At 39.7% G+C, this 10,698-nt stretch overlaps 1 protein-coding gene across 1 annotated transcript in view; it reads right to left on the bottom strand.

The window, feature by feature from the left end:
• Nucleotides 1–4,180: 4,180 nt before the first annotated feature.
• The window catches only part of ZC3HAV1L (ZC3HAV1 like), a 12,501-nt gene continuing 5,983 nt past the window's right edge, over nt 4,181–10,698 (bottom strand). The window contains exons 3-5 of the mRNA XM_081800904.1: nt 10,542–10,693; nt 7,139–8,534; nt 4,181–6,927 (exon numbers count right to left, since the gene is read on the bottom strand). Of these exons, the coding sequence (XP_081657030.1) occupies nt 8,401–8,534; nt 10,542–10,693 (286 nt within the window). The 3' untranslated portion in view covers nt 4,181–6,927; nt 7,139–8,400. The remainder of the gene's footprint in view (nt 6,928–7,138; nt 8,535–10,541; nt 10,694–10,698) is intronic.

The following is a 10,698-nucleotide window of genomic DNA, read 5'->3' as shown; positions in this document are numbered from 1 at the left end:
CATGCTAAATAATGAAAATAGTGACCAACTTATAGTTAATGTGATTTTTCTTGTTTTTAAAGACATAGAACACCAAGTTAATGAAGTATCTACCTGCTTCTAGCTTCTGAGAGTCTTTTAAATATTATACAATGACTTTACAATATCTAGAAAGTAATCTTCTGATGTTCATTATTCATTCTGTTGACATGATGAATATATTCAGAGTCCTGTGATCTGCTAGTCTTGTATTTTTGGAGATAAGTTCTATTTAGCCATGGTGTAGTTTGGAACACTGGGTTTAGATGAAGACAGATCTGACTTTATTTTATTTTATTTTTTTCAGACCTGACTGTAAATACTGGTTTACCCTTTAATAACCTTGTAACTTTGGCCATGACTTTTCTGAGCTTTGGTTTCCTCACCTAAAAATGGAAATGTTAGTAGAATACCTACTTCATAGTGTTGTATGAAAATAAGTTAAGGAATTAGGTAAGTCACTCAGTAGTGTACTTGGCACTAAGAATATACCATGATAATTATTATTGTTCAATTCTTTGCTGGAATGTTATTTAAGAATTTTGTAACTCTATTCAAAACTGAAATTGGCTTCTAATGGAATTTTTAAGGAATTTTCCTTGTCAGTGTTAAGAATAGCACCTACTTAACTCACAGAATTAATGTGGGATCATGCCATAGTTCTCATTTTTCTAAAAAGAACTTTAATTTTTTATTACACATGGTAGAAAAGGTAGGATATACAGAGAATCAAAGTTATAAATATTAAAATTATCTATAACCTCACTTCTCCAAAAGAGGCATTGTTACATTGGACTATATGCTCTTCCAGGCATTTTTTAAAAGATTTTATTTATTTATTTGTCAGAGAGAGAGAGCACAAGGAGGGGGGGGAATGGTAGGCAGAAGGAGAAACAGGCTCCCACTGAGCAAGGAGCTCGATGTGGGACTCGATCCCAGGACCCTGGGATCATGACCCGAGTTGAAGGCAGACACTTAACTGACTGAGCCACCCAGGCGCCCCTCTTCCAGGCATTTTTAAATGCATAAATGCATGCACACATATACCCACATATAATGCTGATAAAAAGTTGGGATCAGACTGTACATAAAATTTTGTTGCATTCAACAATATATTATGAACATCTTTTTACCTTAATAAATAATACTCCCAAAACATCATTTTTAATGGTGGCATTGTATTTCAAGATCTAAACCTATCATAAGTTGTTCAGCTAATTCCCTAATGTTGGACAATTAGGTGATTTCCTTTATAAGTAATGCTGCATCAGACATTGTGCTAGATATTTTTTTTAGCCTGCTGTTCATCCTCTACCCTTCTCCACCATGCTCTTTGCTTCGAGAAGCTGACCTTTGCAAGCCTGCCTCATCGGGCTCCTTCCCTCTCTGGCTTCCAGTGCATTTGGCCAATATGGGAGGGGGGTCGTGGGGAACACCAGCAAGAAATCTGATAATGGAAAAAAGGAAGGCAAGGGTATGTATTCCCCCCCAGCTCCCACCCTGAAAAGACTACAAGTTGGCTGTGTCCTCGAACATAAGACCTTGAATGCATCTGGTGGGAGGTTCTCTCATATGGTTACTTTCCCTGGGTCCCTGTAATCCCTCCACCTTATACCTTCATGCTTAGGGTGGTATGGTGTCCCCATCACTGCTAGCCTGGGTTATGCCCCCAACCTTTGTCGGTTTCCCTTAATCCTGCCCACCTCTTCAGAGATAGTCCTTCATTAAATTCCCTCCGTTTATCCCGTTTAAGTGTACATCTGTTTCTTGCCAGAACCTAGCAAATATACACAGTTTTGTTTTATATGATAAATTTCTCAAACTGGAATTATTTGATCAAGGAGCATGCGTATTTTTCAGACCTTCTACAATATTGCCAACCTGTCTTCCAATATACCATTCCTCTTGCAGGGCATGAGAGCATCTGCCCTCAGGCCCCTGGTCCAACTGGATATTGTTACTTCATGTCATCTTTTGCTGTGTTCATAAACAGTGCTATACTATAGAGATCATCTCATCTAAGAAATTCTGTGTCGGGAGGAGATTACCTACTAATCATTGCAGTCTATTTGTTTTAGTTGTTCTTGCATGACTTTTCTTCTGCTATTAACTTTTACAAATTGACATGTTAACCCATATTTGGCCTTTAAGAAGTCTTAAAATTACAGTGTCTGACTTCATCCTGCCCCTTTGTAAGGGGGCCATGTCTCCCCCACGCTCTGTCAAAGCATGTCTGTGTCACATCTCTCTGTACAGAACCTTGTCACTCTTTGGATTTCAGCGAGCTGGACTTATGACCAGTCTCTTATGGGCTCAAGAAAAGTTACAATTTCATAGGTTATCTGGTTTTTCTTGTGATTTTCTTTTTTTTTTTCCTTTCTTTTTTTTTTTTTAAGATTTTATTTATTTGACAGAGAGAGACACAGCGAGAGAGGGAACACAAGCAGGGGGAGTGGGAGAGGGAGAAGCAGGCTTCCCGCGGAGCAGGGAGCCCGATGCAGGGCTCGATCCTAGGACCCTGGGATCATGACCTGAGCCGAAGGCAGATGCTTAACGACTGAGCCACCCAGGCGCCCCTTTCTTGTGATTTTCTACGTTCTGAGCTGAATCTAACTCCTCATTTAATTTTTTGAAAATGTAATTAAATCAAGAATATTTTTGTACAAGGCATAAAACCATATGTCCAATACCACATTCGATGTGCACAGACTTGCTAATGGAAGGAATTGAATTCTGCCTCTCATACGGTACATGGAAAACTGCTTATATATAAATACTGAAGAGTAATATGAATTGTTTAATAGTGCAAAAATGTCCCCCCACTGCCATGTGTACTTACAGCAAATACTATACAATTTGTGGGTACCCCCAGAGCTACTGCTCAGAAGACAAAGAGGAGGGAAAACGGACACTGGAAACCACTGGGGAAGATATTTCATTTTGTAAGAATCTATTGTGTCCACACTCTCTGAAAGACAGGCCTTGACAAGTTAATTTGTTTTTGCTTACCCACATGTTTCCACCACAGAAGCCCTCCACAAAGTCCAAAACTGTATGTTTCCGATGATGACAATGGTTCAACCCACAGACTTGCACAGGGTTCAGAAGCAATCACGTTTTGCATTGAGGGCGTAGAATAAGAGACTCGGAGAAGCATCTCCCTGGGGTCTGACTGGTGTAAAGCATGAGCAGAGAAAACCTTTTAAAGCAGAGGCCCCCGGCAGGGTCCCCTCTTGTGTAGGTCAGGACAGTACTGATTTAACTCACCTCTGTTTTGATGACTAAACAAGGTAGTATGTCTAACGAACTCAGAACAGTACTACACAATGGTATTATGGGGAATTACTAGTACTTCTGAATACATTCCTGTATTCTCCCAAATTTCCACAATGATATGTTATTGTATTTTCCAAAAACATCTTTTCGAAAAATATTCCTAAATAAGAATAGAGAAATTCAAGGATATAGTAATACGTTATTTTTTTTAAGATTTTATTTATTTATTTGAGAGAGAGAGAGCACAAGCGGGGGTAGGGGCAGAGGGAGAGGGAGAAGCAGGCTCCCCGCTGAGCAGGGAGCCTGACGTGGGGCTCGATCCCAGGGCCCTGGGATCATGACCTGAGCCGAAGGCAGCTTCTTAACCAACGGAGCCACCCAGGCGTCCCTCATTTTTATTTTTAAAGTAATGTATTACTCAGAGTGCCTGCGTGGCTCCGTTGGTTAAGCGTCTGCCTTCGGCTCAGGTCATGATCTCAGGGTCCTGGGATCGAGCCCCGCGTCAGGCTCCCTGCTCAGCGGGGAGCCTGCTTCTTCCTCTCCCTCTGCCCCTCCCCCTGCTTGTGCTCTCTATCTCACTGTCAAATAAATAAAATCTTTAAAAAATAAAAAATAGAAAAATAAAAATGAATGTGAGGTGATGGATGTGCTAACTAAACTTATTGTGATAATCATTTCACATGATATACATGTATCAAATCATCACCTTATAGGCCTTAAGTTTATACAATGTTATATGTCAAATAATACCTCAATAAAGCTAGAAAAAAATTTAAAATAATAATGACATTATAAATCAATTTGCAAAACTCAGAACAGGACTTAGAATAAAATGTATACTTTGAGCATATAGCAATACAAATAAAAAGGAAATTACATACACATATAAAATATAAATGAATTTTATTTATGAATGTATAGATGTATATAATTATAAAAATGACCAAAAAGGGGAAAAGCAATACATTGAAAGAGCATATGCCATAATCAAGTAGAGTTACTCAGAATTTAGGAATGTTTTAATATAGTAAAACCAGTAATATAATCATATTAGGTGATTTAAGTGATAAAAATTACATGATTATGCAAAAGATACCAATTCTTACTAAAAGCTTCTAACAAAGAATAAATGTAATTTCCCTTATTAAATAGAGAACATTTGTTTAAAACCAACAATTACTTCATATTTAATGGAGAAATATAAAAAATATCTTTTCACCACCATTTTATTTAACACAAAACAAAACAGAAATACATAAGAAAAGGCAAATCTTTTTGCAGCTATGATTTTATATTTAGAAGAAACAAAGAGACCTTCTAACACTGTTAGGACAAAGGTAATTCAACAAAAGACGAGTATTTTAAAAATCAATAGCATTCTAAAGATGGAGATTCCCATATGGATAGCAATACAGATGTGTGTAGCCAAGAAAAAAAAATCAATGTAATAAGGGATATATAAGGCTAGACAAAAATAAGAACAGATTATAATGAAAGAAATCAAGGAACCCATCAGCAATGAAGAGACTTAATTCCTTGATGGAAAGATTAGTATCATGAGCATAAGTCTTAAACAGTTAATTTTAGACCTAGGTGATTCAAACTGAAGCACCAAAAAGATGTTTACCTTAAATAACACACTCTTTAAGGGAAAAAGACTTTTTGAAAATGAAAAATATATATGGGGAGAAAAAAGAACAATGAAGACCAATATGATACTGATTCCATGGATTCAAACACAGAGTTTGATTTGTTGTATGACAAAAAATTCTTCTTTTTTGGAGACTTGTCCAAAAAGAAGAAATAATGGTTTTGTTTTTGCTCAAAGTTAGGGAATAAAAGCAGAAAGCATGGCAAATTAAGTGCTATGCGAGAACTTTGAGAACACCAAGAGAACCGCCCTTCTTGGGGTCAGAAAAGATTAGCCTAGCATTTTAAAGAATCTGATTTTGCCAGGTTTTGAGGCAGGAAGAGGGAAGGAGTAGCACTTAATGGGAACATCATTTACAAGCACAGAGAATCATAAAATAAAATGGCACATTCCAAAAATTGCAAATAGGTCAGTACACACAATATTGGTCTGCATTTTTAAAACTCAGTCAAAAAGCCAGTATTTAAAAATCTGAAATTTTATCATAAAATCTGGATCTGGCTTCTTTCGACTAACTGGAGAACATAACAAAATGGGCCCACATCCCTACATGGGCACAAAAGGTAGGTAGGTGCCCCACTCAGATGGGACAACTTTCTATGACACTTCCTTTTCCCCCCTGTTTCTCCTACATCCAGCTCACATCATCCACTTAGCTCCCCTATCTCATCCAAGAAGGCACCTGAGTTTATGAGTCCTACCTTGCATTATGGGTATCAATGAAGGTTACAGCAGACCAAAGCAATGTGATTACGTCTGCATTTCAAAAGATCAACCAGACACAGGAAGGAAGGCAGAGGGGTACAGGGTGGTAAGGAGATCAATGAAATCCATAAAAAGCCTACTTTACAAAAAATTTAAAACGGGCCTGCCATCACTGAAGGAGAGCAGGGGCCACCCAGAACCTCCTATAAAAAATACTCTCACGAGACAGGACTGGAAAACCAGTGAATCCTCCACCTGTGCAATTCACGCAAGAGGTGAAGAGGATTAGAAAGAAGGCAGTGTGTCCGGGATGGAAAGGGGCAGAGAAGGATACAAATTTGAGATCTCTGAAGGGAAACTAATCTCCAACACTAGGTAACGAGTTTGACACTAGGAACCAGGAGAAAGAAGAGGATGGGGCAATTTGCAGGGTTTCGTTTTAAGTCAGTAGGAGGTGACACTCCAAAATAAAGAAACCAAAGGAGGAACAAGTCTATAGGAAAGTTCATCATTTCACTGAGGATATGTTGGATTTGCGGAGCCTAATAGATGTGCAGCTTCCCCTGAAAGCCTTGATAAATGACCAAAGAAAACTCACCTCCAATTCTAATCATGAGATGAAACTGAGGGTCAAGTAGGATTATATAAAATATCTTTACAGAATGGATTCTAACAGAACTAAGCTTTAAATGGAATATTATAGAATTGAATAAAATATTGCAACAAAGATTACAGAGGGTCATTTTGATGCATATAAAAGCATACTTAGAAGATATATGAAAATAACACAATTTTGTAAAAGTCTACCAAGTCTCTTAATGTCCAGGATATACATGTGTACCCTACACTGTTTCCATTAAGAATGTAAGATGGCTTACAGCAAAAATACACATAGTAAAAGGATAAAAATGTAAATAATAATAAAATGTAAAAATAATTTTTTTTTAAAAATCAGCACCAGGAGAAATCAGAACTAGGAAAAAGGAAACAAGGTATGCAGAACATAAGGGCTTTCAGAAGTACTGTTGTGGCCAACCAAAGTGAAAAGATTCACAGAAGCAGCATGACTCTTCTGTCCATTAGGAGAAAAAACAGCAATTTCTCCCTTTAAAAAGGATATTTTGGCACACCTCCCCCCCATAGAGAAGACAGCATTTCAGGATAAAACATGGTTATACACTAAATTAATTCAGCTTTATGAAAAACTCACTCCCTTGTCCCTATTTCTCAAATATTGTGTTATTGCAGAAAAGTTAAAATTTAAAAAACAAGGGCGCCTGGGTGGCTCAGTTGGTTGAGCGACTGCCTTCGGCTCAGGTCATGATCCTGGAGTCCCGGGATCGAGTCCCACATCAGGCTCCCTGCTCAGCAGGGAGTCTGCTTCTCCCTCTGACCCTCCTCCCTCTCATGCTCTCTGCTCTCATTCTCTCTCTCGCAAATAAATAAAATCTTAAAAAAAAAAAAAAAAAATTTAAAAAACAACAAGACTTTACACATCAACATTTGGGGATATCAGAAAAGCAAACACAGAAAAAGATATCATAACGCAGCTTCTCTGTGGTGCCCTCTGATGAAAACAAAAAACCAAACATCGAAGTGTAACTGGATGAAGAAAGCCAGGTGGTGGGGACAGGAGAAGGGAGGAAAGTCAACACAAAACAGACAAGGTATATAGGTTTCTGATGGTCCCTCCAGATCCACAGAAAGAATGGATACAACTTTGAGGAATGGATGAACGACCCTATAGCAATGGGGGCTTTGGCGAAAAATTTAATAAGAAATGCAGAGTAGACACAGTGAGGTAGAAATCTTTGGTGAGCACTCAACAGTTATAAACTCTGTGGTACTGGCTGAGGATGGATCCATGAGAGTTGGATATCATATGAGCATGGTACGATTGATATCCTTTTATGAAAATTAAGTAACCTAATTACAGGCCATCCCACATCAGCATGGAGGAGGGCCCTAGGAGGGCAGGCACAAAATGCACACACACATACACACACACACAAACATACAGAAAGCACACACACAGAAAAATATTCACTTGCATATATTTAAAGAAATGCAAATCAAAAAACAGTATCATTTAGCACCGACAAGCTAAGCAAAAGAAGAAATTTAAAAATTCAATATTGTGAGGATTTTAAGAAAAGAGTTCTATTCAGAATTTGTTAGAAAGAACTGAAATATCCAGAATAAGGGAAGTCGTTAAGTAAATAATTATATGTTAGCGTATCTGTGCATAAAAATGATTATACATGATAAAATGTGAATAGGGAAGGATGCTTATGAAACATGAAGAAAAAATAAGAGTACAAAGTGTCCATAGTCTCTGACGACCACTATGTAAACCGTGTAGAAAAACACTGGCTGGGTCACAGAGCAAGTCAGCCCAAACCTGCGCCTCTCGGAGCTCCCGTCAGCCTGGGGGAGAGGTCAGGGATTATAGGCAGAACCCGCCATCTTCAGAGTTTGCCCTGGACTGACCCCAACCATACTCACGCTCTCCCCTCTCTGCCTGCTCAATGTCCCACCACATCCCCAACCACTCATCCCCAATGTTATCCTCCCAACCTGATGTGCTCCCCTTCTCTGTCTTTTTTAATTTTTACAACAATGTGTGAGGTAGGTATTACTATGACCGCTACTGATAAGTGATTACATGAAGGAACTTACAAATAAAGCTCAACAGAAGCTTTGTTTTCGGACGTTCCAACTGGACAAGCATCTTATTTCATGGACGTCCTTTACGGTTTAGCTGCGTGTGGCTTCTTGGCTGACTGAGCAGGCATGGAAGCCACAGGACTGGCCTCGGCAGCACCAGCCACGTGTACTCCTGGTTTCTCGGGGCCCTGGGAACACTGAGCAGAAGCTGCATTATCTAAAAAGAAAGAAGAGAGAGATGAGCTTTCCTGAGACACCCCTTTTATTGCTCTCAATTTCATTTTATGTCAGGAGCATCAGCCCTGCAAATCAGATCTCAGACAGGAGTCCCAGCACTATGGATTTGGAGAGTGTGTGTCTTCTGGATTTATTTTACACACGTAAACACACACACACACACACACACAGCAGAAAGTCACAATTTCAGTGACTTCAGTTAAGAGAGACTTCAGTTGGGAGAGACCCACTAAACAAGACCAGATGAAGGTAACGACAGGCCCTGTACTAGTATAGAGTAGAAGACCCCTGCCACCATCTGGGGTCCCCCAGACAGCCTCTGATACTACCTCCAAATCACCCGCGCAGGAGGTCAGCTCTACCATCCCAACATAAGAAAACTCTGTAACGAGGGGCGCCTGGGTGGCTTAGTCGGTTCAGCGTCTGCCTTCGGCTCAGGTCATGATCCCAGGGTCCTGGGATCGAGCCCCACGACATGCTCCCCGCTCAGCAGGAAGCCTGCTTCTCCCTCTCCCTCTGTCTGCCGCTCCCCCTGCTTGTGCTCTCTCTCTCTCTCTCTGTCAAATAAATAAATAACATCTTTAAAAAAAAAAAAAAAAAAGCAAAAGAAAACTCCGTATTGAAAGCTTGGAGACTCTGGTTTTGCTGATTTGGTTTTCCCATCGACAATTTTCCTGAGCCTAACGCCCACTGATTTTCAGCTATAAGCAAATCTAATAGGGTAAGCAACCTGAATGCACTATAATTAAAAGTACACCAGACCACACTTTGCAGACCTTAAAAAATGAGAGACTGCAGCAATATGGGAAGATGTTTATGATGTTGTATAAAGTGAAAATTTGGGAACTAATGCATACTATGACCACAACTGGACTAGTATTTGTAGCGTAACAGGAGGGAAGGGCCTGCAGTTAAATGGTACTAATGATTATGGGTAGAATGAGTGGAATCATATGCAATTTATATCTCTCCTCTCTATTTTCCAATTTTTTCTGTCATATGGTTAAAATTTCTTAACAACTGAAAAAGAAAATACTTTCTTTTTTTTAAAGATTTATTTATTTATTTCAGAGAGAGAGTGAGCATGAGCAGGAGGGGCAGAGGGAGAGAGAATCCCAAGCAGACCCTCTGCTGAGTGCGGAGCCTTGTGCAGGCTGGATCCATGACCCTGAGATCATGACCTGAGTCAAAACCAGACGCTTAACCAACTGCACCACCCAGGTGCCCCAAAAGAAAATACTTTTTTAAAAGTTATTACAAGGGGCACCTGGGTGGCTCAGTTGTTAAGCATCTGCCTTTGGCTCAGGTCATGATCCCAAGCTCCTGGGATCGAGCCCCACATCGGGCTCCTTGCTCAGCAGGAAGCCTGCTTCTCCCTCTCCTACTCCCCCTGCTTGTGTTCCTGCTCTCGTTGTGTCTCTCTTTGTCAAATAAATAAATAAAATCTTTAAAAAAAATAAGTTATTACAAGAAAAACTTTGTAACTATGTATGATGACAGATGTTAGCTCGACTTATTATGATCATTTTGCAATGTACACAAATACTGAATCATGTTGTGCATCTGAAACTTACATAATGCTATATGTTAATTACCTCAAGAAAAAGAAAGAAGAAAACACTTTAATTCAAATTTAATAAAAGGAAGCCATTCCTATGTTTTCCTTCCCTTTCTTGCCCACTGGCCCACCTCCCTCCTCCTTCTTCCTAACAAAGCTGTGAGGACGGTTGTACCTAGTTCCTAGCCCCCAGCTTAGCAAGGAGGGACACTGTTCAAACCCCTGGGCAGATGCTGTTGGCTGACAGCGCTGGAAATAAACTCCATCCCTTCCCTCCTTTGGTTAGAACCACAGTTTTACATCATAAAATGTTGGCGGTTCTAAGTTTCCCCAAAAACAGAGCAAAACTTACCATATGAGGTGCTCTCCCCCAGACTTCCTGGCCCAAACTACATATACTAGTGCCCTGCTTCCCTCTGATATTCCCACCTTGATTTTCGAGCATCTTGTGCAGCTTCATGTGCTTGTAGGTAGAGATGATCTGAAAATTAACGACACTTGGAATATTCAGTCCTTGGTCCTGCAGCAGCTTCAAGGCTGTAGCATGAATGAGCTGATGGGACCGTTTGCATTTCTGAAGCCTGCA

Source organism: Leptonychotes weddellii, chromosome 12 (genome assembly GCF_054177405.1).
Source record: "Leptonychotes weddellii isolate Sample4059 chromosome 12, ASM5417740v2, whole genome shotgun sequence".
Lineage (NCBI taxonomy): Eukaryota > Metazoa > Chordata > Mammalia > Carnivora > Phocidae > Leptonychotes > Leptonychotes weddellii.
This window is presented reverse-complemented; position numbering and strand designations above follow the sequence as displayed.